The 27,233-nt window shown below is 43.9% G+C and overlaps 1 protein-coding gene across 1 annotated transcript in view; it reads left to right on the top strand.

Annotated features, from left to right (window-relative positions):
- The window catches only part of CEP85 (centrosomal protein 85), a 36,846-nt gene extending 10,296 nt beyond the window's left edge, over positions 1–26,550 (top strand). The window contains exons 2-14 of the mRNA XM_054720427.1: positions 261–338; positions 4,939–5,091; positions 8,669–9,363; positions 10,140–10,273; positions 10,693–10,810; positions 12,488–12,673; positions 16,976–17,128; positions 17,335–17,486; positions 18,561–18,672; positions 19,887–19,937; positions 23,081–23,188; positions 24,306–24,531; positions 24,898–26,550. Of these exons, the coding sequence (XP_054576402.1) occupies positions 284–338; positions 4,939–5,091; positions 8,669–9,363; positions 10,140–10,273; positions 10,693–10,810; positions 12,488–12,673; positions 16,976–17,128; positions 17,335–17,486; positions 18,561–18,672; positions 19,887–19,937; positions 23,081–23,188; positions 24,306–24,531; positions 24,898–25,058 (2,304 nt within the window). The 5' untranslated portion in view covers positions 261–283 and the 3' untranslated portion in view covers positions 25,059–26,550. The remainder of the gene's footprint in view (positions 1–260; positions 339–4,938; positions 5,092–8,668; positions 9,364–10,139; positions 10,274–10,692; positions 10,811–12,487; positions 12,674–16,975; positions 17,129–17,334; positions 17,487–18,560; positions 18,673–19,886; positions 19,938–23,080; positions 23,189–24,305; positions 24,532–24,897) is intronic.
- Positions 26,551–27,233: the final 683 nt, after the last annotated feature.

A 27,233-nucleotide genomic window follows, 5' to 3' on the forward strand; every position in this document is an offset into this window, starting at 1 on the left:
AACAATTGAAGGGGTTCTAAGATGATATAGGATCAGTGTTGGGAGTCTCTTTTAGTCTAGGTTTTTTTCTCCTTGCTTTAGGAAGAAAAGAGGGGTGGAGTATTGGGAGTTGGTTTGCCTTAAAAAATATCCTTAAGAGTAAACATGTGGAAGAATACTTGCATACTCTGTGTGATTTTGATTGTTTTAGTTGAATGGAAATGAGTTATGGGGAATTAAAAGATAGTGGAGAGATCTGACTGGTTATTCCTTCATTCTAGAGTTGGCTCAAATAACTGTGTTGATGGCCATGCAGGAAAAATATCCAAGTGAGAGAAACTCTCATTCCACTTCACCAGGTGAGTAGTCAAAGTTTTCTGGGTAAATTCTGACCTTTGTTCTGTTATTTTATAACAGAAATTTTCTTTAAAGGACAAACTGAGCAAGCAAATATTTGCTGAGATGCTGGTATTAATACTTAATTGTTGGTTTTGTTATTGAGTTCAATAACATGGGGCTATATTGAAAGGAAAAAGAGGTCTCTCCAAGATTGTTTATGTCTGGTCCTACATGGCTTACAACAAGACCACGTGATTGATTGAGACAGTAGGACACATAAAGGATTGGAACAGAATGACTTTGGAACATAGTGCTATTTGAAATCAGAAAAACACAGCATAAATTACTGTGTTCTATGTTGTCTTTGTAGTTCTGTGAGTGGGTCAGTCATCTGCTAACCCACAAAGATTGGAATTCTTCTTGAATGCCAACAGTCTCAGTTGTATTGTCACTAGAGACTCAGGAATTTGTCTCTAGAATGGATTGACAAGATTTTGAAAACTTAGTAGATATACTAAAAGCATGTATTAAGTATATATATTAAACCTAGATAAATATATAAACACAATACACATTAAATAGATATGGTACATTTAAATAGGAAGTAGCATTCCAAAAATAACTTTTTGAATTCTGTGGTATGTATGAAAAAAAGGATATATTTTATTCAAATAAGAGTATGTTTTATTTAACTTTAAAATCCCACGGTGCCTTAAAGCAGACATTTGGTAAATAGTTGTTTTATTCGCTTAGGCATGCTGCCTTGCATATAGTAAACACTTTGAAAAGCATTTGCTGAATCCATTTAAGATTCATTCAGCAACTATTTGAACATCCGTTATGAGCCAGGCACTGTCTTAGGCTGGATTGTAAAATCTATGATAATAATCTATAATAATAAAAGGGTAATATGTTAATTAGACCAGATGTCCTTCCAGACGAAGCCAGGGCAGAGGAAAGCCCGGGTCCCGGGTGCCAGAGGGAAGCTGGTGCCAGCAGCCAGAGTAAGGAAGGCCTACTCTTGCACGAATTTTGTGCATCGGGCCTCTAGTTTCTTATAACAATTATGTGTATAATGCAAGTTTCTGGAATGTAGCAATTCCTAAGAAAGTTCAACTTCTTTTTATGGTTTTGTCTTTAGTAGTTTTTCATTTCATGAATAATGGTTAAAGTTTGATAAGGATGCTACTGATAGGACATGTGATATGAAAATTTCAGCTTTCAAACTTGAATTTTGAAATAAGCATAAGCCTCTATACACCAAACATACTTTATTTTAGCAAATTTGTCTTTACTAGTAGAATTGATATATGGAGTGGATGCATAAGAAAAGTGGTTAGTGGTGAAGAATGGAAGATTAGTAATAACAGGGAGTGGTTTCTAGCAGGAGGCCAGGAACATGGTAATACAGATCCTCAATCAATTTTTACTATTTCAAAAGGCCTGGTAAACTGTACACTGACTAGAGACGTAACACTATATAGACTCACCAAGAGGTCAAATTTCTTTGGTTCTGGCTAGAATTACACTAATTTAGTATAGTTAACACTGGCTAATCTTATGCTGATTAGAAGATCTGATTGTTGGTTATGTCTTTTATTAAAGACTAGTGGCCCAGTGCACAAAATTCATGCACGGGAGGGTGGGGGGGGTTGGGCGGGGACGGCGTAATTCTTCAGCCCGGCCTGCACCCTCTCCAATCTGGGACCCCTTGAAGGATGTCCTACCGCTGGTTTACAGGGATCAGGCCTAAACCAGCAGTCGGACATCCCTCTCACAACCCGGGACTGCTGGCTCCAGCCGCTCACCTGCCTGCCTGATTGCCCCTAACCACTCTGCCTGCCGGCCTGCTCGCCCCCAACTGCTCCCCTGCCGCTGGCCTGCTCGCCCCCACATGCCCCCCCGCCAGTCAGATCACCCCCAACTACCCCCCCTGCTGGCCTGCTCGCCCCCACCTCCCCTCCCCACTGGCCTGCTCACCCCCAACTGCCCCCCTGCTGGCCTGCTTACTCCAAACTGCCCCCCCACTGTCCTGATCACCTCCAACTGACCCCAACTGACGGCCTGCCCACCCCTAACTGACCCCCCTGCTGGTCTGCTTACCCCCAACGGCCCCTGCCATCCCATCCTGGTCTGATCACCCCCCGGCAACCCAAGGTCCCAGCCCCTCCTTTTTTTCTTTTTCTTTTTTTTTTTCAGCACCTCCTTGAGTGGAGGCCAGGGCCGGCTGGAAGCAAGTATCTAGGATTTATTTATCTTCTATAATTGAAACTTTGTAGCCTTGAGCGGAGGCCAGGGCCGGCCAGGGCAGGCGGGAAGCTTGGCTTCCTCCATTGCCGGGGCAACCCAAGCCTCCTGCTTGCTCCAGCTCCGTGGCCAGCCACCATCTTGGTTGGGTTAATTTGCATACTCGCTCCTGATTGGTTAGTGGGTGTGGCTGGTGGGTGTAGTGGAGTGATGCTTAATTTGCATGTTTCTCTTTTATTAGTGTAGATAGATTACTAGAGGCCCAGTGCACAGATCCGTGCACGGGTTGGGTCCCTCTGGGTGGTCTGCAGGGATCGGGTGGAAACCCTCAGTCCAACGCCACCTCCCAAGGGGAGTGACCTGTGGGATTGGGCTGAAACCGGCTTTCCAACATCCCCCAAGGGGTCCCGGATTCCAAGAGGGTGCAGGCCAGGCAGAGGGACCCCACCAGTGCACGATTGGGCGGGATGGGATCGTGGGAGGGCTCCAGGGCGTGTCTGGCCCATCTCGCTCAGTCCCGATCAGCCGGACCTCAGCAGCAAGCTAACCTACCAGTTGGAGCATCTTCCCCCTGGTGGTCAGTGCACGTCATAGTGAGCGGTTGAGCATCCTTAGCATATCATTAGCATATTAAGCTTTGATTGGTTGTTCGTTTGTTCTGCCATTCGGTCTATTTGCATATTACCCTTTTATTATATAGGATTACATGCCCTGACCATTGTGGTTGGAACGTTATCCAATACACCAAAAGGTGGTGGTTTCGATTCTAGATCAGTGCACATGTCCCAGTTGTGGATTCGATCCCCAGCTGGGACATGTACAGGAAGCAACCAATTAATGTTTCTCTCTCACATCCATGTTTCTTTCTCTCCCTTCCTCTCTAAAAAAATAAATATAAATAAAAGACTTTCATTTTAAAAAAAAGATTATTACAGATTACTGCATGTATATAGATTCTTTCAAATCAGACAGTTCACTGTTACCCAAAGGATAAAAAGAGTCTTTTGGTAAAATTAGGTTTCCTTCAGTAGAATGCAGAAATAATGGTAGCAAAGAATGGAGCAAAAGTAGAAGGAATTAGGTGGCTGGGAAGAAGGGAATAAGATGATTTGTGTTCAAATATTATTGGCTTCCTGCTAGATCAGAGAATCTGTAGAACCATATTTTCTGATTTCAATTTAAACTCTGATATTTTAAAGAGTTAAGTAAAAAAAAAAAAAAAAAGGAATTAAATAACTGCCATTACCTTTTATTGTTTGTTTTGCTTTTTTTCTGTTTGTTTTGTTACATGGGTCATCAGTTACAATTTAGAAAAATTATAGTGGTTTTTAAAAAATAATTTGAGCCCTGGCCTGGTAATCAGTTGGTTAGAGCATTGTCCTGATATGCCAAGGTTGCTGTTCCATTCCCGGTCAAGGCACATACAAGAATCAACCAATGAATGCATAACTAAGTGGGACAACAAACCTATGTTTCTCTCTCAAATCAATAAGTAAAAAATTTTTTAAAAATAAATTATTTGTATTTAAATAAATTATTTAATTTTAAAAAATAAATTATTTGTATTTAAATCTTTGCTAGTAGAGTCAAATAAATTTCATCAGCCTTATATCTTACCCACTCAGAAACTTTAGTGGTTTGTTTGGTTGGTTTGGGGTGTTTGTTTGTTTTTTGCATTGCTCTCAAAAGCTCTTCAGGTTCACTTTCAAGACTCACCTTGATCTGGATTCACCCTGCTCATGAGGGCACTGTGGTTCAGTCAAGCAATGGTTTTCCTGTTACCCTAGGGAGCATTTGGAAACATACTGGGTAGTTTCAGGTTGCACAGTGATGGTAGGATGGAGTGGGCTACTCCTGGCATTTAGTGGATGGGGACCAGGAATGCTAAATCATCTTTTATACATTGAAGAATTGTCTTGCCCATAAGAAACCTTGTGAGAAGAAAGAATGTGGGTATTGGGATTAGAACAACCTAGGTTCCAATCTCAGTTCTATCCTCTGTAAAATAGGGGTATTAATATGATAATACTTTTCGGTAAATAGGTAAATGAGATCATATTTATAAAGTGCTGTGGCTTCTAGATTTCAGAAATGGTAGCTACTATCAAATATTATTGTTTTCTGTCTCAGTACTCCTGGATTCCTGGTAGGTCTTGGTTCTGTCTTTGAACATTCTCACCTCTCATGCTATTTCCATTTAAAATTAACAAACTTAGAGTTGCTGAAATAGCATCCCACCCCCTTCTCACTGCACAGGAGAGAGAAGGGGGTGGATGCTACTATTTCTCACAAGTTTAAGTGATTTTTCAAGAACAGTCTTGTGGGGTTGCATCAGCTGGTTCACTCTAAAGGTAGAAATGCTACTTGTTTCAGGTTCCATTGTGATTAAGAAAAGCAGTTCTCTGGGTTGTGAATGGCAGACTCCAGTTATCTCGGAGGCCTTTCGGAGCCGCTTCAGCCGCTGTTCAAGTGTTACTGACAGTGGGGACACAGCCATTGGCACGTCATGCTCAGACATGACGGAGGGTAAGTTTGGATTAATAATTTGATTACCAATATGTGTTGTCATTTTCAGATTATGTTCCAGGTGTATTGTCATTTCCAGAATGTTCATAAGTCAGTCCACTAAGTCTGCCTGATTCTTCTTCCATGCTTCCCACAGCTGGTTCCTTCCTCTCAATTTCTCCGGTTTGTCCTATCACAAACAACTTCTAATCTTTCCTCAAATCATTTCCTCTACTGCCAGATTAATCTTTCTAAAAGCCTGATTTCCCTTTTCTGCAATCCTCACTTGTTTCCATTATTTACAGGATAAAATTCAGAGGCCTCAGTTCTCTTGTGATCTGGCCCTGTGTTTTTGTTGTTTGTTTGGATTTTGTTTTGTTTTTGCTGCAAAAAGCTTTATAGTTTCCATTTGTTCAGTTCATGGGAGAGGGCTTTCAAGGTGGTTAAAAGAATGGCTAGTAGTTTTCGGGGAGAGGCTCAGGTAAAAGCCAGACTTCTCTAAATAAAAACAACATATCTCATATACTAAATTTTGAAAGCCTATGAAAATTGTGCAAGGTAGTGAGCCCTTTCAAAATAAGTGCTTCTATTTTAAAAACATACTTCAGGTCTAACTTTTTAGTATTTTGTAAGAATCAGGCAGTTTCCTTAATATAAATAAACAAACCCAATAGACAAGTGACAAATGCTGACAAAGACTTCACTTCTGTCATCCATAGGTGGACCACACTCACCAAGAAATTAGAAAAACTATGTTTTCCTGGGTCAGATAATACCTTTTGGCTTCATTTTGGCATTACTACTTCGGGTGTTATAGGCTCAAAACTGAATTTGGTGAGTCTAGAGAGAGAGCAAGTGGTGCTGTGGATGGAGAATGGAAAGAGGTGTTAACTAACTTCAACATATTAGCAGCCCTTCGTAGCAGTCACTCTCTTCTGTTCCAAAATTATATTTTGGGAGCAGGAACTGTTGGTGAGAATGGATACTATTGTGCTGTTACGGAGGATTTTTAAAAATATATTTATTTTTTTATTTCAGAGAAGAAGGGAGATAGAGATAGAAACATCAATGATAAGAGATAATCATTGATCGGCTGCCTCCTGCACGCCTCCCACCGGGAATCAAGCCTGTAATCCAGGCATGTGCCCTGACCAGGAATCGAACCATGACTTCCTAGTTCATAGATCAGCGCTCAATCACCGAGCCACACTGGCCGGGCGTTATGGAAGATTTTAAGTAGAGAGCTTCCTAGTCTTGGAAGTCCCTTTTTAAAACAATATTATTCACTATTGAAATGTTTCACAACCTACATATTATTTTATTTTTTTTAAATGTGTTTTTATTTTTTACATATATATATATATATATATATTTTTTTTTTTTTATAAATTTTTTTTTTGGTACCTTGGACGGCTCTGTCTTGCTGCCTTTCCAGCTAACACCCACCAATGGAGCCACTATCCTGACCTTTATCACCTACAGTACTTTTGCCTGTTTTATTATTATTTTTTAATATATTTTATTGATTTTTTACAGAGAGGAAGGGAGAAGGATAGAGAGCTAGAAACATCGATGAGAGAGAAACATCAACCAGCTGCCTCTTGCACACCTCCTACTGGGGATGTGCCTGCAACCAAGGTACATGCCCTTGACCGGAATCGAACCTGGGACCTTTCAGTCCGCAGACCGACGCTCTATCCACTGAGCCAAACCGGTTTCGGCTAAATGTGTTTTTATTGATTTTTTTTTTTTTTTAGAGAGAGAAGAAAGGAGAGGGAGAGAGAGATAGAAACATCGATGAGAAACATTGATTGGCTACCTTCTGCACTTCCCCTACTGGGGATTGAGCCCACAACCTGGGTATGTACCCTGACTGGGAATCGAACCAGTGATCTCCTGGTTCATGGGTTGAAGCTCAACCCTGAGCCACACCGGCCAGGCTGGTCTTGGAAGTCTTCATCATCACCAGTCTACCTATTGACTAGTCCTGTATTTAAGTTGTGGGACATCAAAAACATTCTTTGACGGAAATGTCCCTCTCTCTTGGTCCTGAGAGACTAATGCATATTATTAGAAATTACTTGTTTTTTGTTTTGTTTGCTTGTTTTTAGTATGGCCTTTTATATATATAAATCTAAGATCATCTGAGTATAGGAAATTAGATATTCTGCATACATTATAAGGGGTAATTTGGCTTGCCTGTGTTTTTAAAGAGCTGCTTACAAGCTCATATGAGAAGATGGTCGCTCATCTGTACTCATATAATTCTAGGAAAGGTTATAGTATCTGTCCTTGGTAGCTGAGTGTGTTCTGTGTTGGTTGATGGAAAGAAAAAAAGAAACAGATTGGTAGTCCACTCTTTTCGTGGTAGATGTGTTTGGTTTAGAAAAGAGTCCTGGACATAATTGAAAAGGGAAGACATTTCTATTCCTTGTCCCCTTACTCAGTTTTCTGCCTGAGTAAGGTAACAGGTATGTTTCCTTGTTTTCTTGTAGCCCACTACCCTGGCATGTTAGGTACTGTGACCTGTAGTCTTCTTCAGAGTAGCACTTAAAAGTTGGAAATAGGAACCTTCTGCGGCAGGGCTAATAAGAGTTGTCCTCCAAGACTAGGAAGGAGCTAAAAGAAACATAAGTCCAGTCTGAGGGAAAAAAATCACAGTTGGATACAAACAAAGGGGTAAGTGAAAGGCAAAATATAAAATAGAGCATTTCAGTGTGTACCCACTTGAGAATGCTCACTGTGCTAGAGTGAAACCTGAGAGTTACTAAGAATAACTTCACATATCCAGGCAGTCACTTCTGGTGTGTGGGAGAGAGAACAGAATCTTGATTCAGATGCTGTATTCCCTGCCTTGGATATAGAGCTGCACTATCCAGTTTGCCTTATTCTTCAGATGGTTTAGACTCATTCCTCACCTTCACTGGGGAGCTTTTGGAGGTCACAGAGGATCTTGCAGATCTTGGAAAGGATGTTTTTATTAGATTGGATTATAGCTTAGAGGTACCCAGCTCCCAGAAGAGTAGGACCTAATCCATTTCCCTTAAGTAAGTGATTTTTTGTTTGTTTTATTTTTCTTATTTTTAAAAAATATGCTTTTATTTATTTCAGAAAGGAAGGGGAGGGAGAGAGAGAAACATCAATGATGAGAGAGCATCATTGATTGGCTGCCTCCTGCATGCCCCCTACCAGGGATTGAGCCCACAACCCAGTCATATGCCCGGAATTGAACCCGGGACCCTTCAGTCCACAGGCCAATGCTCTATCCACTGAGCCATACCAGCTAGGGCTGATTTTTTTTTTAAGTTCAGTTTTCAGCTTTGTTGACTGGCAAGATTTCCTATTAAAATACAAGGGATAGAGTGTAAATTGAAAGTGAAGCCAGTGTCGCCTTTTGTTGGTTTACCTTGTGAATAGCATTTGAGAACCTAGAACACACATCTCCCAATTAAGCTGTTGTGTCTTTTTGCCTGATATTTGTGATGATAATGCCTCTCTCCTTGGTCTCAGGATAGGCAGAGAACATCAGACATAACAGCTCAACTCAACCAAGCTTGCTGCTTTGATTTTGACTTATGGAAGACTATTCTCTCCACAGATTTTTGCAGCTCAAGTAGCAGTCCGTCTTTCCAGCCCATCAAAAGCCACGTGACCATTCCAACAGCTCATGTGATGCCTTCTACTTTGGGGACCTCTCCTGCCAAGCCAAATTCTACACCTGCCAGACCCTCTTCCTCCAAAATCCCTTTGTCAGGATTGGCTGAAAGTGTGGGGATGACAAGAAATGGAGACCTCGGTGGAATGAAACATTCTCCAGGCTTATCTAGAGATTTCATGTATCATTGTGGTACTGCTGGAGAAAATGGAATTGAACGGTCTTGGTTTCCAGCAGTGGGCCATGAAAGAGAAGAGGAGATGAGGAAGTTTGATATTCCCAGTATGGAGTCTACCCTTAATCAGTCGGCAGTGATGGAGACACTTTATTCAGATCCTCGCTACAGAGTCCACTTCCACAACCTAAGAACCGACCCAAACAAGGAGTTATACAAAGGGTTGCCTGAGACCAAGAAGACACCAGACAGTGGTGTGGTATGTGAGCGGAATGGACTACATCCTAGCAGCAGTGGGTTGCTCCCTTTGGGACTCCAGCCTGCTCCTGGACTCTCCAAGCCTCTATCCTCTCAGGTGTGGCAGCCAAATTCTGACCCTTGGCATCCCCGAGAGCGGTCTTGTGAGCTCAGCACTTGTCGGCAGCATCTGGAGTTGATTCGTTTACAGATGGAACAAATGCAGGTAGGTAGAGGTGCTTCTTTCCTTGGATTTTGGGGTTCGGTACAGATCTTTGAACTTGTGTAGGTTGTGTCTTCTAAGCTTTGACTCTAAAGAAAACATTTGTAAGAAAGAGGGGAAATGTTTATAGATAGGAAACAAAGGCTGTGGATGCCTTTGAATCTGTTGGTGGTCTAATTAAATACCAGATAGGTTCTCCAAAGTAGAGGGTTACAAGAGAAGACCCAAAAAAGTCACTAGGTTAGGTACTTTTACATACAGAATCTTACTTAATCCTTATAGCACCTTAATGAGGTATATGTAGAAACTTACCAGGTTCTTAGACTAATTAATTTGCCCAGGGTCACAAAGCTGGTTAAGTGACAGAACTAGGGTTTAAAAATTGTCTTTGAATCCCTATGCTTTTTCCACTATACCAGTTTTGTGTTTTTTAAAAAGTCCGTGGGCCACTTAAGAGTGGGAAGGAAAGAAGCTGAACATACTCTTTTTTCATAGTTGTTGAGGATATCTTAGCTCTTGGTTTGCTTCTGTTGCCCGATAATGAAAGATAACTGACCTTTTCTTAGAAACTAGAGCCTTTCTGAGCTGTGTCCAGTTGGCTGAAATCTCCCTGGCAGGTTCTTTCCAGTCATGCATCAGAGCTAAAATTATTTCGTAAACACTGGGCCTTCTTGGTCTGAGCCAAAATGAGCCTTGACTACAGACCCAGGATACTGCTCAGGTGTTTTCAGGTGCCTGTGAGTCAAGATCAAGCCCCTTTGGACCTGCTTGTCTTTCAGCTTCAGAATGGAGCCTCCTGCCACCATCCTGCTGCATTTGCTTCTTCACTGCCCATGTTAGAACCAGCACAGTTGGTCAGCATCTTGAACAGTAATGAGCACCTACTAAAGGAAAAGGAACTCCTCATTGACAAGTAAGAGAGCAAAGGTTACCTACCATAGACCAGCTTCTGTTCTCTCAGCCCCCACTGATGACACTTAATGAATTTTCCTCAAGGGTAGTACATTCCCCTCTGTTTATGTTCACTCCTTGCCTCATGGTAGATCTAGGTTGATAAGCAGCCTAGTCCTCTAGCTGACTAATATGATAGACTAATTGTGTATCTGTAGGGGCTCTGGGAGTGCCTAAAGTAGGCAGCGGGTTCTTTGCAGCTGATCTTTCTTCATTTCCCCTCAGTCAGCTTTCTCATTTGTTCCTCCTCCAGCCACACAGTACTGCCCAGAATCCAAGGTCCTTGCTTATATAGTATCGATTGTACCCATCTAAGGAAAGTGGGGGCTTATGTTTGCAAATTGGTTAGAATCCTGGACCCTATTCTTCTGGCTTTTGCAGACAGAGAAAACACATCTCTCAGCTGGAGCAGAAAGTGCGAGAGAGTGAACTACAAGTCCACAGTGCCCTTTTGGGCCGCCCTGCCCCCTTTGGGGATGTCTGCTTGCTGAGGCTGCAGGTAAGCATTGGCAATTGGGTTGGCATTCTGCTTGTATCTTAGCTATGTTTGGCACTGTTAGGTATCTAGGAGATAAAAAAGAAACCAAGTGATATAAGGTGTCTCTTCCCTCAAAGAGTAATAAACATCCTAATTATAAAGCATCTCTTGTCCTGTCCATGTGGGGGCAGAAAAGGCTTGGGGGTAGAATCAGGTGGAAGTCCAGATGCTTTGGTGTCAGGACATACTTGGGAGAAAAGGAAGGCAGCGCAAGGTACATTGTAAGGTCCTAGAGTTGGGTGATGTTCTGAGAAGTCTTAATCTACCAGCCCTGGCCAATGGAAGGAGAGGCAGATGTAACAGTGTATGTAGAGCCATTTTAATTTTTATCTTCCATGTGTACGAGCAACTTAAGTTTTGAAACCATATTCTCGCTGAGGTCATTGGCTCTAGAAGAAGCCAGTTTTGTTGGCCAGGCTTCTCTGCAATTTGGGCTTTTGAGTGATGAGTATAGACAGATTATAGTACTGGTTTTGCCACCTAGTGGGGACTGTTCCATCTTATAGAATCAAATCTATATATATACATAAGTCTAAGTGACCGTTACTGCCAAACAACTGGGACAACCGGTTGACCAGTTGTTATGAGAGGGAAGGAGGAGGTGGGGAGGCAGGGAACCGCGCAGTGGTGGGGTGCTGACGTGGCGTCGGTGTCCAGCATTCATTCCTCCCACACCTGGCCCAGTGACCATGGCCTCCTCTCCTGACCCTGCTGGGGCCTTTGGGCCCCGGGCTGGGACGGGGAACTGAGGGTACGTGGCGGTGGACACAGTCCCTTTCCCAGGGGGGCCAAGGGCCGTCTTCCTCCTTGGGGGCCGGCGGCCAACCTCCCATGGTCCCTTACTTCCATCCCTTCTCCCAGCTGGCAGGCCCTGATCAGTCTGGCCCCAATCGGCCCTGATGGCTGGCCAGGTTTAGGGACCCCACCAGTGCACGAATTCATGCACCGGGCCTCTAGTTGTTGGATAAAATCTAGTTCAGTTCTCTAATTTACTGATGAAAAAATTGAGGCCCAAGAAGGAGGAAGATCCTTTACAGAAAGAGTGCCGGACAATCAGGCCTTGAGCCCTTAAGTTGAGGTCTTCTGATGTCTTGTCCTGTGTTCCTTCTGTTATAACTCCTCAGGTATTGCCTTACAGCAGTGGTTCTGAAATGTGAATGTGCATCAGAATCACCTGGAGTGCTTTTTTAAAAAGATTTTTTAAATTGATCTTCAGAAAGAGAGAGGGAGAAACATTGTGTGAGAGAGATATATGTAGTTCGGCTGCCTCCTGAATACCCCCTCCCAGGGATCGAGCCCACCACTCGGGTGTGTGTCCTGACCAGTAATCTAACTGGCAACCTTTTGGTGCACAGGACAACACCCAACCAACTGAGCCACTCCAGCCAGGAACCTGGAGGGCTTTTTAAAACACAGGTTAAGACCCGACCCCAGAGTTTCTGATTCAGTGGGTCTTGGAATGGGGCTCAAGACAAATTCCCAGGTGATACTGATGCTGTTAGTCCTAGGATCACATTTTGAGAAGCACTGCTTGAAATTTTCAGAGAAAGATAATATTTGACCATGAAGTCTGCTGGGATAAGTAAATTACATGGGACTGTAAGAGTAAGGAATAGATCATTGATAATCTTTCTGCAGGAATTACAACGAGAGAACACTTTCTTACGTGCGCAGTTTGCACAGAAGACAGAAGCCTTGAACAAGGAAAAGATCGAGCTTGAAAGGAAACTTTCTGCTTCAGAAGTTGAAGTCCAACTCATCAGAGAGTCTCTCAGAGTGGCGTTGCAGAAGCATTCAGAGGAGGGGAAGAAACAGGAAGATAGGGTGAGCTAAGGAGTTAATAGCTCTCTAATTCACAAAGGAGTTGACAGTCAGCCTTCTCCTGCCAAACTCTAAGCTGTTTCTTGGAACCAGGGGGAGCCAATTGGGTCAGACCCTGCATTGACTTCTCATGCAGAACTGGTCTCCTAGAACTGGAACTCCTTCTTTCTGTTTCATTTCCACAAAACTACCACAGTATAAGCCCTCACTGCCCCAGGTTCTGATGGGCCACCAGGTGACCTGGGTGGAAAACCGGCCTGAGCAGTCATACCAGATGCTACTATTGCATGATGTTTAAATACCTATGGTAAATTTGCACCATTCAGCCTGGTTTCTCTTCACTCTACCTAAAAAGGAGAAGAATTCCATGTGTGCAGCCAGCTTGGGAGTTTTTACATTTTTGCCATTGCTCTTAGAATTGTCTTTGGGTGAGCTTGGTTGTCATAGAAGGAGCTGATTGTAAATCTTTTTTTTTTTTAAGAGAGAGTGGAAGGGAAGTGGGGAGAGAGAAACATTGATGTTGAGAAACACATTGATTGGTTGCCTCCCACACGGGCCAGAGAACCAACCCAGGTACTTGCCCTTGACCAGGAATCGAACCCACGATCTCTGGTGCATGGCCTGCTCTCTAACCACTGAGAACACAGCCAGGGCTGATTTAAAATCTTTTGGTTCTATTCACAGCTTTCTCTAATGCAGATGTTCTAGCAGTGGGAGCAGTTTAGTAATGTTTAGTTCTGAACCATCTACATCAAAGTCAACTAGAGCAGTGCTTAAACTTTAAACTTTAATGTGCTTAAGAGTCACTTAGGGTAAGTTTAGAGTTGACTCACATATAGGGCTAGTTTTAAGGTAAAGTTTAGGTTAAAGTTAAGTATAGTTTAGGTTTAGGGTTCGCTTGGGCTAGGTTTAGGGTTATGGCTGAGGTTAGGTATAGGGTTAAGTTCTGTTAGGGATAGGGTAAGATTTAGGGTAAAGGTTTGGTGTAGGGTTGAAGCTTGGTACAGAGATAGGGTTAGTGTTAAGGTTGGATTTCAGTTTGAGTTTAGGTATAAGGTTAGTGTTAGGATTAGGATTGAGATTAGGTATATTGGTAGGGTTAGTGTTATAATTAGATTAAGGATAAAGTTAAGATACAGGTTTAGGGCTAGGATTTATATTAGGGTTATAGAGATGGTTAAGAATAATATTGTTATGGGATTAAAGTTAGGTATGAAAGTTAGTATAGGGTTAGGATTGAGGTTAGGAATAGCATTAGGTTTTGAGTTAGAATTAGGGTTGAGTTTGGTACAGGGTTAGGGTTAGATATAGTATTAGGGTTGAGGTTGGTTTAGGGACAGGGTTAGGGTTGAGGATAGTACAGAGTTATGTTTCTGGTTAAAGTTAGTGATAGAGAGTTGAATTAGGTCTAGAATTAGTGTTAGGATTAGTGTTGGTAGGTATAGGTTTGGATTGGAGTTTTGGTTAGGGTTAGAGTTACAAAGAGGATTTATAGTGTTGGGATTAGGATTAAGTTTAAGATTAGGTACATTGTTAGCATTAGTGTTACGGTTAGGGTGAAGTTTAGGTATGGAGTTACTGTTAGGATTAGGTTTAGGATCACAGTTAGGTTAGTGTAGAGTTTGGGTTAGTGTTGAGGTTAAACATCAGGTTAACTTTTGTGTTAGTTTTAGGGTTAGTGTTGAGGTTAGCTATAGTGGGTAGGGTTGGGTTTAGAGTTAGGGATAGGGTTGAGTTTTGGTGTAAGGTTAGTTTTAGGGTTAGGGATGAGTTTAGGTATAAGGTTAGGGTTTCACTTAGTGGAAGAAGTTAGATAGTTTTTGTATTAGGGTTTAGTGTTAGGGTTATTAGGAGGGTTAGGTATGATTTAGTGTTAGGGTTAGGTTTAAGTTGGGTTTAGGTATATGGTTAGGGTTAAGAGTAAGGTTAAACTTAGTTTCGGTTAGGGGTAGGAAAAATAAAAAAGAATTACTTGACCCTAGCCAGTTTGGCTTAGTGGATAGAGTATTGGCCTTCGGACTGATGGGTCCCAGGGCACTTATGCAGGTTGTGGGCTCGATCCCCAGTAGGGGGCATGCAGGAGGCAGCCGGTCAATGATTCTCTCTCATCATTGATGTTTCTCTCTCCCTCTCCCTCTCTCTGAAATCAATAAAAAAAATATTTTTAAAAAATTACTTGGCGATCTTGTTTAAAATGCAAATCCAACTTCAGTAGTTCTGGGAGGGGAAGAGGCCTGAGAGCCTACATTTTAGCAAGCTCCCAGGTGATATCGGTGCCTCTGGTACAACAAGGACTTTGAGCGGCTTGTTATAAAAGAAACTTAGCTTGGCCGGCGTGGCTCAGTGGTTGAGCATCGACCTATGAACCAGGAGGTCACGGTTCAATTCCTGCTCTGGGCACATACCCAGGTTGTGGGCTTGATCCCCAGTGGGGGTCATGCAGGAGGCAGTCGATCAATGATTCTCTCATCATTAATGTTTCTCTCTCTCTCTCCCTCTCCTTAGCTCTCTGAAATAAATAAAAATATATTTAAAAGAAAGAAACTTTTAATCTAAATAATACATATATCTAAGGTAAATAATCAAATACCAATAAGTTTATAATAAAAGTTAGTTCTATGCCTAGTCCACTCCATAAAGGTATTCATCTTCAACTCTTCTCTTTCTCCTTATATATACCTTTACATATATGAATAGTATTCTTTTTTGTTCTTTTGCTGTATTTATTTATTTAGTTAAAAAAAATAATTTTATTGATTTCAGAGAAAAAGGGAGAGGGAGAAAGAGATAGAAACATCAATGATGAGAGAGAATCATTGATCGGCTGCCTCCTGTACTCCCTTTACTAGGGATCGAGCCCACAACCCAGGCATGTGCCCTTGACTGGAATCGAACCTGGGACCCTTCAGTCTTTAGGCCGACGCTCTATTCAAACCAGCTAGGGCTTATGCTGTTTTTATTTCATGGATGTAGTTAGCTTATTTCTTTGATTATATTGATTATACCTTTTGGGATACCTGCACCTACTTATAGTGTTTCTTGTTTCCTTCAGGGCTTTTTATTTTGTTTGGTGACTTTCATGTTAGAGTCTTGGCGATCCTTGAATAAATGGATATTCATATTTAACCCTTTGCACTCGCTTTTTTCTCGATTCCTTTATTCTAATGCCAACCGTGTCGAGTCACACTCGACATCCGAGTGCAAAAGGTTAAAAAGGAAGTATTTAAAAGATGGATGGAAGCTCTGGGTTCATGGTAATTGCCTGGTAGACTTGTCTATAGTATGCTCAGACTTAAACTGTCATTTCTCTTGGGAACCTTCAAATATAAGTGTCTGCATGTCTTATCTCTCTCTAGAAAAGAATCTTCAGCCTGTTCCATGGAACAGCTGCGGGCAGGAATGCTTTTAGCCGTTAGGTTCTTGACACTGAGAACAAGATTAGGTTTAGAGTCCCACAGTTCTGTACATTGATTTTTACTGGTACTTATTTTCAACCTCACAGTCTGCCTGCTGTGATTGATATTCCTGAGTCTGGAATCTCTCATTTAATTTCTCCAGAGATTAAATCTCCATTCTCCTGTTGAGAAAACCTAGGGTGAGGATGGTATCCAGCTAACTTGTATATAGACTTGCAGTAAATCCCCCTATTTTTCAGATCTGTGGCTGATAACCTGCCTCAGGAGCACCTGGTGCCTTCAGTACAGAGGTCATTGGGAGTTGTGAAGAGCACACTGTTTTCTAAATTTTAATTCCCGCTGCAGATTATAACTCCTCGGCTCCAAGTCATTTATCCCTCCAGCCACTTTCATCTTCTGAAAATATATTCAAATGTTTCATATACTTTGTCTCCTCCTCTGTTGACTTTTTGGTTTGTTTGTTTGTTTTTATTGATTTATTTAGAGAGGAAGGGAGAGGGAGAAACATCTACGTGAGAAACATTAATCGCTGCCTCCTGCATGCCCCCTACTAGTGATTTGTGCCCTGACCAGGAATCAAACCGGAATGCATGGGACAGCGGCTAGGGCCAGACAAATTATTTATTATGCAGAAGTACTTGGGCAGTTTTTGAAAACAGCCCAGGGAGCTCTTCTTCCTTGTCTTTGATTGGAAAGTTCAGGTGTGTTAACTCTGCACTTTATGCCCTAATCTCAAATGGCAAAATTTGAACCACTTCCTGCCTTCATTGTAGTAGAAAAATATTTACAGCTCTAAGGACAGAGACAATGGTCAGTTAAAAAAAAAGTTTATGTTCAGGTTCCTGTGAAGGAGTCAATGGAGACAGATTCTAGACATTTCTTTCCCTAGGTCAAGGGTCGTGATAAACATATCAATAATTTGAAAAAGAAATGTCAGAAGGAATCGGAGCAGAACCGGGAGAAGCAGCAGCGTATTGAAACCTTGGAGCGCTACCTGGCTGACCTGCCCACCCTGGAAGACCATCAGAAGCAGAGCCAGCAGGTAGCAGCAATGTCTGGGCACACCTGGGCAAGCAGGGAGTGGCCAAGCCAGGTGGACTTTCTCCGCCTCTGCTGTATGCAATTACCCCGTGGTTTCCTGAAAGGAAAATCCCCAGTCATGTCAGGACACAGCTGGGCTAGCAGTTTTAAAAGACCCAGACAGTCTTTTTTAGTTTGTTGACCTAAGCATGAAATCCTGTCTCTCAGCTTAAGGATTCTGAGTTGAAGATCACAGAGCTGCAGGAGAGAGTGACTGAGTTGGAGAATTTGCTGGAGGAGACCCAGGCAGCCTGCAGAAAGAAGGAGGTTCAACTGGAAAGTCTGAGACAGACAGAAGCAGAATTCTCCACTGGACATAGGTAAAGATCCCTATGAGGTTGAGGAAGTGGAGAGCTAGGTTCTGGTCCTGGCTACTCCATACTACTTGTGTGACTGCTCTAATCTCTACTTCTCTGAGCTTCATTTTGTTTGGATTGTGAATAATAGAAAAACGACCTATGTCTTTGAGATGGAGTATGGGGAACATAATGGTACAGTGGGAACTTGTCATTTTATCCTTTAGAAGGGTCCAACTCAGTGCCTGCCATAATAATGCTAGATAATAATCCTTGAGTATTTGTGTTGAATGAATGAAAGCACTTTATAAACTGGGAAATAAGTTGTCTGTATATTTGCAAAAGTAGATCCTGGTGCTGAGAACGGGGGGTTATCCACATTTTGAACCTTGTAAGCTAAAGACTACCAGCAGAATCTGTTTCTCCTCCGCACTAGGGATTGCTGTTGATTGCCACAACAGGTCCCGAGAACAAAACAAAATACCGTAATGTACTCTCAGGGTGTCTTGGGAGCCTCCTTCATGTTAATAGCAGTTTCTGAAAATGTAATGGCTGTGTTTCAACAGCTTCTTGGATCAAATCCAGTTTCTAATGGGATGGATTGGATTTTTCATCCCAATATACCACAGTGACCCTGTTATTTATCTTAGCAGATGGGCCATGATGAAAGTGACTGTAGGGATCCATTAGGGGAGATCATTGTTTGGAATCTTAAGTGAAGTAAGGGGACAAAGTTGATTCTGCCCCAAACTATGTATACCAAGAAAAAAGGAGATTTTTTGTGTTTTCCAAAGTTCTACAGTATACATGTATGACTTTTATCATCTAAATACATGTGATTTATGTTTATTTTTAGATATCAAAACAAAGAATAAAAGCCTTGGGCAGGTGGCCATTGTATAGATAGTGGCTTCTAAGAAAGAGAACTCATATAGACTAAGTAGTTTCAGTGTGCACACCTTCCATTACAACAGACCTAATGTATCCTCAGCTGTGGCTCAGAAGGGCCAAAGTGTTTTGTCCCAAATATACAAGCAGATCAGGAGTCAGAGCCGCATCTCTGACTTCAGACTTCTTGAAGAGGCCACTGTCTTTCAGCCTGCAAGATGAGCAGTGTGTGGAGGCGAGTGGAGAAGGTCCAGCCCAACAGGAAGAAGGTCCAAAAGTGGAACTGGAGTCCTGGCAGAAGGAATGTGATTCTCTCCGAAAGGTGACTGAGGGTATCCAGGCTGTAACAGGTGGTAGGCTAAGAGGAAAGAGAAATGTGTGTATTGGGAAGGAACGATGAATTTCTGGCCCTGGGCCATCTGTGTTACCCAGAGCTTTTCCCTCTTTTCCGAGAAGTCACTCCTGCATAATAAGTTTGCATTTTAGATTATTCATTCTTATGACAGGTAAGAAAGTGATGGGAGGACATGCCTCTGAACATTCAGACTGGATGCTCCAAAATGGTGCACTTCATTCATTGCTCCAGCCCTCCACAGAGTCTCTGGCACTGGACAGAGGTCTAACCACTGATGTGGCCCTAATTCAGCAGAGAAGGAGCAGTCCAGGGCCTGTTGGTGAGACTGATCACAAATCAGCAAAAAAGAAGACCCAGAAATAGTTCAGAGAATACCTGAGGTCTCAAAGAACAGGAAACTGGGCCTATTTAGGTCCTCTCCTTCAACATTCAGTGTGAGAAGGCTATAAGTAACAAACATCACAGCCCTGGATAAGGCAGGTTTTGTTCAACTGAATTTTTATAAATCCCGCTGCCTAGGCCTCCGCCCCCAGAGACTCTGATGTATTTAGTCTGGTTTGGGGCCTGAGCTTTAGGATTTTTTTTTTTTAATATATTTTATTGATTTTTCACAGAGAGGAAGAGAGAGGGATAGAGAATCAGAAACATCGATGATAGAGAAACATCGATCAGCTGCCTCCTGCACAACCCCCACTGGGGATGTGCCCGCAACCAAGGCACATGCCCCTGACCGGAATCGAACCTGGGACCTTCCAGTCCGCAGGCTGACGCTCTATCCACTGAGCCAAACCGGTTTCGGCTGTTCAACTGAATTTTTAGTCATGTCCTTGACCAAAGAACAAGAATGTATGCTGGCTATATATAAAGTTAATTCCACTGGCCTACCGTCATCAGGGTGAGGTTGTCTCTCACCCCCAGTAGTAATAAGTCCACACTCATTTGTGTGTGTGTGACTGGAGCACAGGAGTGTGAAGTTGGTTAGCCTATCGGATAAGGAATTGGGTTATATTTCTATAGGTAGATTTAACTTGTCTTCACCCTGATCTCACTATTGACTGGCTGGCTGTAGCCAGTAGGGCTAATAGCCAAACTACAGGTCCTAGTGTAGCCTCTTGCCCTCTTGCCTCCTACCTCAACATCAACCTGTGCTTATAGCCTTCCTTGATAACTTTGCCTTTCAGATTGTGGAAAAGCAACAGCAGAAAATGGGTCAGTTACACTCCCAAGTACAGGTGAGCTGGAGTCCTTGGGATATGGTGGGCAAGACTTAATAATGGAATCTCTAGAATTCAGCCAACAAGTTGCCATACAATTTGTTCAGTGTTAGGAATACAACAAGAATGAGATCCAGTCAGTGCTCTTAGCCTACAATCTTGTTGGGAAAGGGTTTCAGCACAATACTGTGAGAGCAATGTTCATGTTACCCTAGGGGAGGATAGAAGAGTTGGTTGGGGAGGAGGAGATCAGGGGTTTCTGGAGGTCATGACCCTTGAGGGAGGAGGAAGAATTAGGCAGGCAGAGAAGTAGAGCTGGAAGGGATGGTATTGGAGCTCCAAATAGAAGGAACAGCACAGGTAGGAACATGGAGGCATGAAACAGCAGGGTTTTGCACATGGAGCTGCAAGCAGTGTGATATTGTTGAAGTAAGATGGTGAATGGAGAACTGGGCTATGGGTGGAATTTGTCTCCAATTAAGTTAGCTTTTTAAAAAATATATGTTTTTATTGATTTCAGAGAGAGGAAGGGAGAGGGAAAGAGATAGAAACAAACATCAGTGATGAGAGAGAATCATTGAACAGCTGCTTCCTGCACGCCCCCTACTGGTGATGAACCTGCAACCCAGGCATGTGCACTGACCAGAAATGAACTGTGACTCCTGGTTCATGGGTCCGATGCTCAACCACTAAGCCACACTGGCCAACTCCTTCTTTTTTTTTTTTTTTTTTTAATTGATTTCAGAGAGGAAGGGAGCAGGAGAGATAGAAACATCAATGATGAGAGAGAATCATTGATCGGCTGCCTCCTTCATGCCCCCTACTGGGGATCGAGCCTGCAACCCAGGCATATGCCCTTGGCCAGAATCAAACCTGGGATCCTTCAGTTCGCAGGCGGACGCTCTACCCACTGAGCCAAACCAGCTAGGGCAGTGGTCGGCAAACTCATTAGTCAACAGAGCCAAATATCAACAGTACAACAATTGAAATTTCTTTTGAGAGCCAAATTTTTTAAACTTAAACTTCTAATGCCACTTCTTCAAAATAGACTCGCCCAGGCCGTGGTATTTTGTGGAAGAACCACACTCAAGGAGCCAAAGAGCCACATGTGGCTCGCGAGCCGCAGTTTGCCGACCACGGAGCTAGGGCAATATATTGATTTTAGAGAGAGAAGAAGGGAGAGGGATAGAGAGAGAAAAACATGGATCAGCGACCTCCTGCATGCCCCCTACTGAGGATATCTTGGTTCATGGGTCGATGCTCAACCACTGAACCATACCAGCCAGGCGGCTTTTATTCTTTAGGTAGGTGTTGGGAATCTTCTAAAGCATTTAATTGGAGTGTGGTGTGGTTAAGTTAGCAATTCAGGCTTTGGTATGAAAAAGATTGCACTTGGGAGAGAGGCAAAGCAGGAGACCAGTGAACTGCTGTGAAAATCCTAGTGAGAGATGATGAAGGAACCTGGCATATGGCAGCATTTCTGTGAATTTTAGGAGGCAAAATTGAGAGGAATCAGCAACTGTCAGAATGTAGGGGATTGAAGAATAAGGAAAAATCAAAGAGAACTCTTGGTTTCTATTTGGGCCAGAGTGGGCATGTCCTTAATTGGGTTCTCTAAGAAATCCTAGGTAAAGCAGGTTCACTCAGGTTCTTTTTGGACTCTAAAAGAGGTTTCACACTAAAATGGATAAAATGCACTTACTCTGAGGAGCAACAAAAGCTGCAATCCCGCCTTTGCCATTATGTGGGTCAGGCGATGCCTATTTAGTTCACCTAATTCATATTTCAAGTCCTATTAGAATATAGTCAAACCAAATATAGTTAAAATTTTGAGTTTTTAGTAGAGTTTTAATGGCTCTATGTTTTCTGGAACCCTATGTTCCACAAAGGTTGCAAAAGCTTAACATGTTAAATGGTACATTTAGCCATGATGAGACTTCTCAGGCAAATTAGGTGAATTTGCTGAAATTATGTGGATTCAGGATAGTTGCATTGGGTATTTCATGGTGATGAGATGTTCTCCTGGGAAGTTAGATGTTTTTTATTAATACAAATGGAAAAATTCAGATTTTTACAATATTGTATTTGTTCGAATCAGTTACAAAATTGGGAAATTGGAATGAATAGAATAAGAAGCAGAAGATAATAAACATAAATACTTACCTCCCTCTGGCTACCCCTGCACGCACACACCACACACACACATTACTGTCTAGATTTGGTGCCTGTGGGAGTGTTCTCCTACCCCTTCTCATCTGTGTAAAGCATTTAAAACAATATTGTGAGGGGCTTGGGCTGTGAGCTCCTTAAAGACTGGCATTCTTTTCAGTACCTCAGTGCATGTCATAGTCATCAGCAAATACTGAATTTGACCTAATGGATGTTCCCTGCCGTCAAGAAAGTAATTGTTTGCCCAACAGGTGTGGCTCAGACCTGTGAACCAGGAAGTCACAGTTAGATTCCTAGTCAAGGTACATGCCCAGGTGGCGAGCTCAATCCCCAGTGGGGGGGCATGCAGGAGGCAGCCAGTCAATGATTTTCTCTCATCATTGACATTTCTCTCTCTCTCTCCCTTTCCCTTCCTCTCTTTAAAATCAATGAAAAAATCTTTTTTAAAAAGAAAGTAATGTTCTAGTGGAGGGAGGAATCGTGCACAACCAACAAAAGCACTCATGATCTCTGAGGGAAGTATGAGTAGCAAGGTGAGGTTATGATTAATTGAATCTGATTTGCAGATTGAGGAAAGCTGGGGTGGCCTTGGAGGAGGTTTCCTGGGTGACAGGCAGAACAGAAAAGTCTGGGTGAAGGGGAAGAGGAGTGAGCAACAGTATTGAAGCTGGAGCCTTTGGGGATGAAGGCCAGCCAGTTATTCCGTGTGGCTGAAGTGGAGGTTGTGTGGAGGGTAAAAAGAGATACGGCTGTAAAAGTAGGTAAGGGCTAGACTGGCCTGGAATGCCCTGCTGAGGAACTAGTCTCTTACTTTGTACATGGTCACTGGCTATAGGAGGGTTTCAATCAGGGCTGTTCTAAAATAATCTCTTAGCACAAGTGTGTAGGCAGGGTAGGGCTTTACTATATAGTCCAGGCCAGAGGTGATATGGTCTGAACCAGACTTGTTACCCCTGGTGTGTTCTCCCATCACTCCTTGCCATGGAATTTAGAGCCTAGAGCAGCAAGTGGCTCAAGAAGAAGGAACAAGCCAAGCCCTGAAAGAGGAGGCCCAGCAGAGGGAGACAGCCTTGCAGCAGCTTCGCACAGCTGTGAAAGAGGTGAGCAGCATCAGCTAGTCCTTCTGGTACTCTGTCTGTGTACCCTTCCCGCCCCTACTCCCACATGAGCTCCCATGTTTGAAAGGTCCCTGCTGAGGGGTGTGTTTTTTTGGCAGAGGAATAAGAAGGGACATTGCATCATCTTTTATATTAAAGGTCCTAAGCCTGTCTTAGAGTGGCCATAATTACCCAGGAATGCTTTTTGTATGTGGAAAGTCACTCTCCCTTTGTCTTCCTACAGCCACAGATTTGTAGGGTTGGGAAGGGAAGGGTTCAAGAAGACCGAGGGTTTGGTGGTCCTCATGGAGTAAACAGCTATCAACCGGGGGGCAACCAAGATCAGTGACCAAGTACCTAGGAAGGAGTCTGCCATTGCAAGGATTGTCACATGGCTCACTGTGGGTGAAGGGGTAATTGTTCAGTGTTTTTAAAATAGAATAGAGAGGGAGGGAAGCAGAGTGGGTTAAGCTGTTCAGGGTGAGAGAAGGAAAGAGAGACAGGTAATACGTGAGTAACTGGTCTGTGTAGTGAGCCCAACTCCACTGAGGTGAAAGTCCGAAAAGGAAGGATAAATTACAGCACTGTGTTCTCCAGGTCCCCAGCCTCTCCAGCTCCCCACCCAGTGTCCACTAGCTGTCATGTCTTTATTGCTCCTTTTATTTCTCTGACACCCTCTGATCAGACTGGCTGGTGGCCACTTTTATCAGGGTGGCAGGGAGAGATTGAAACCAGTGTCTCCTCAGATTTCACAGTTCACATTAAGCCTTCTCTAATAGCCTGGCTAACAGTGTTGGCTGAGGGACTGGCTTCAGATAGAGTTCCGAGGGGCGGGAGTATCTTCTCTGGTTCCTGACCAGAAACCTGGAGGCTGATGACTCAGAGCCTTCTAGGGAGTGGTTTCCTCTCCAATTCGGGAGTCCTGTGGGCCTGGCCTGCCTACAGGAGGAAGTAGGCCTGGTATGGAGAAGGGAGTGGTAATGCTAAGTCTGTAAGTAGGGATCGGGAGGAGAGACATCTCCTGACTCACACCCTTCACACACATGTATATCCACACAGGTACAGATACACTGCCTTTCTCTGGGCCTGGGTTAATATTCTTGCCCATCTATCCACTCAGCTTTCAGCACAGAACCAGGACCTGATTGAAAAGAATCTGACGCTCCAGGAACACTTGCGCCAAGCTCAACCAGGGTGCCCATCTTCACCAGACACGGCCCAGCTGGCATTTGAGCTGCACCAGGAGTTGGCCAGTTGTCTTCAAGATCTGCAAGCTGTCTGTAGCATTGTGACCCAGAGGGCCCAGGGCCACGACCCCAATCTCTCCTTGCTCCTGGGCATTCACTGTGAGTCCTCAGACCAGTCTGGGACCCAGGAGAGGGGAATGGCTTTCATTCTCTCATCCTCATCCACCTTTCCCATCTTTATGGTAACGTGGCAACAGGGCTATGGAGGCTTGGTCACTGCCCTCTGAGGGTTTGTGTTTTGTAAAGTAGATGTTCAGGAAATCTATTTTGGAAATAGGCATCTTTGGGGGGAGGGAGGGTCCCTGGGTACGAGACAAGCAAAAAGTGGCCCTTAGGCAGCAAGTTTTCAGCCCACTATCCCCAGCTGCTTTTTTTAAAGTGCTGTGTCTCAAGACTATGGGCCTTACTCCCTCCACCTGAAAGCTTCCCTTGACTGACATTCTCTCAAAATGCTCTCCTCCCCAGCTGCACAGCACTCAGGGACTCCACTAGATTTACAGAAGCCGGATGTAATCAGGAGGAAACTAGAAGAGGTTCAACAGCTGCGCCGTGACATCGAGGATTTAAGGACCACCATGTCAGATAGATATGCCCAGGACATGGGAGAAAACTGTGTCACGCAATGAGGAATGCTGGGCGTGGGACAGGTTGTATTCCCCAAAGAAGGATCTGGTGTGCCGAGAGCCCAGTCCAGCAGGTCCTGCCCTGACAATCTCTTGCCTCTTGTTTGCTGCTATTCCCAGAGAGAAGGTGTAGAAGGGAGGTAAGAGCCTGATCTGGGGCCAGGGGCTGACTAGGGAACTGTGCCTGCCCTGTCACACACTGGCTTTGCCTTGTTGGATTGCATTTGTCCTGTCATCTTGATTCATACTGTGAGGGTGAGTTAACTTTTGCAGGTCACCTGATAAGTCTTCACAGACTATTCCCAGCCCCAGGCTGATGTCAAAGACTAACAGGCTGCTCATTTCCCTTCTCCATCCTTTGGGGTGGATCTACATTCATTCCCACTCCATACCTTGGTCCTGCTGTTGCCCAGAGTTCATTAGAGGGGCCTGGAAAGGCTGAGTACAGTAACAATGGCCATTTAAGAATTCTCAGGCCCAGTACCAGCCTTCCTGGGAGCTGAGCTGGCTTTCTGGGCTTACTTAGGCCCAGTTGCACTGCTGCTTTCTCAGGGCTCTTGTTGTCACAGACACCTCAGGGTGACCTATTCGTTAGCATAGTGCCCACATAATTGGAGGCCAAGGATTATAGCCAGGGCTCCATCACCTGTGCCATTTTATAGGAGACCCCCACTCTCCAGCTGCCCTGTGGCCTTGGCTCCCTTCTTGGTTTTAGGCCACCCACGTAGCCCCCTTCTTGGATTGTGAGTGCAAACTCTTCCCTGTGGTTCTGGGTTTAGGCAGGATTTCCCCCAAAATACCACAGGCAACTGTCAAGCTGCTCATCCCCTCACCCTGGGGCTGGGGCCAATGCCCAGCCCTAATTTGTGCCTCTTTGGTTGGGGGGTTCCTATTAATGCTCTGGGCTCCTTGAGAGTTTGGAGGTCTAGTTTTCCGTGTTTTCTGGGTTTTTTGTTTGTTTCTCTGGGGCCTTGGAACTCTCTGCTTTCGGTTTTCTCTTGCCTCCTCATTTAAGGAGCATCGATCTCACAGTTGTTTGTATCTGATTACCCAGCTGGCCCCAGGCCCCCTCAAGAGCTGGAGCCCAGCCCAGTGGAGGCCATGTGTAGGTATGGGGAACACTGAACAGTTATAGGAGCCTCAAACAGCAACCATGAGATTCTTGCTAAGCTTTGTGCTGTCAGGGCAATATCCTAGACCTCACTCCTGGGTCTGAATGAGACTCCTTAAGTGTTTTTACAAGTTGTGTTTTATTTATGGAGTGACTTATCCCTTCCATTCAGAGCAGCCCCACCCAGCCATCCCCTTAGCCTCTGGGCTCTGCCTCTGCTCCTGAAAGCAGACCCGCCTGGTTGGTCTCCACCCTGTGTTGGAAGCCCAGCCACCATGCTCACGGGTATTTTTCCTCGTAAAGTTTATAAGCAGTTATTTATATGCATTATTGTTATGTCAACTGGTTTGTATTGCCTATTTTGATTACAAAATAAAAATTTACAGACTCCTCAGTTTTCCATTGCCTTCCATCACCACAGTCCCTTACTCCACCCCTTATTTTGGCTTGTTGAAGTCAAAGCCTGGGAGTTTAGCCAAGTTCCCAGACAGCAAGGAGGGACCGTTGGCAGGTCCAGCCTCGTGTCTGTATCTCTACTTCTCTGTTGTTCTGTGGGGAAAATTAGATCTCTTCCCACACAACTTGCTATTGGGCAAAGCTGCCGTGAATCATAGAACAAATTTGCCATTGGAAGGAGTCGGTAATCCTCAGAGAGGAAGTCAACTGCCACCAGGAGGAAGTGGCTTCCCCAGCGCGAGCCAGGGAGCTAGGGTTGCCTTCCTGGGGGGACTGCTCAGGGGCAACATGCCCAAGCCCAGGCAGACAGCAGTCTCTAAAGTTGGGTTGGTTTCTGGAGTCCGCTCCCTCTGAACCCCTGAATTTTTCCTGAGAGTAGGAGTGTTTTCAGAGTGCCATCTGCAGCTGGAGTTGGGGTTGAGCTGGGTTACCTCAAGATCAGCTGTGGGTCTTTTTTTTTTTAAATATTTGTATTGATTTCAGAGAGGAATGGAGAGGGGGAGAGAGAAACATCAGTGATGAGAGAGAATCATGGATCACCTGCCTCCTGCACGCCCCCACTGATGATGGAGCCCACAACCCAGGCGGGTGCTCTTGACTGGAATCAAACC

Source organism: Eptesicus fuscus, chromosome 9, assembly GCF_027574615.1.
Source record: "Eptesicus fuscus isolate TK198812 chromosome 9, DD_ASM_mEF_20220401, whole genome shotgun sequence".
Classification (NCBI taxonomy): Eukaryota; Metazoa; Chordata; class Mammalia; order Chiroptera; family Vespertilionidae; genus Eptesicus; species Eptesicus fuscus.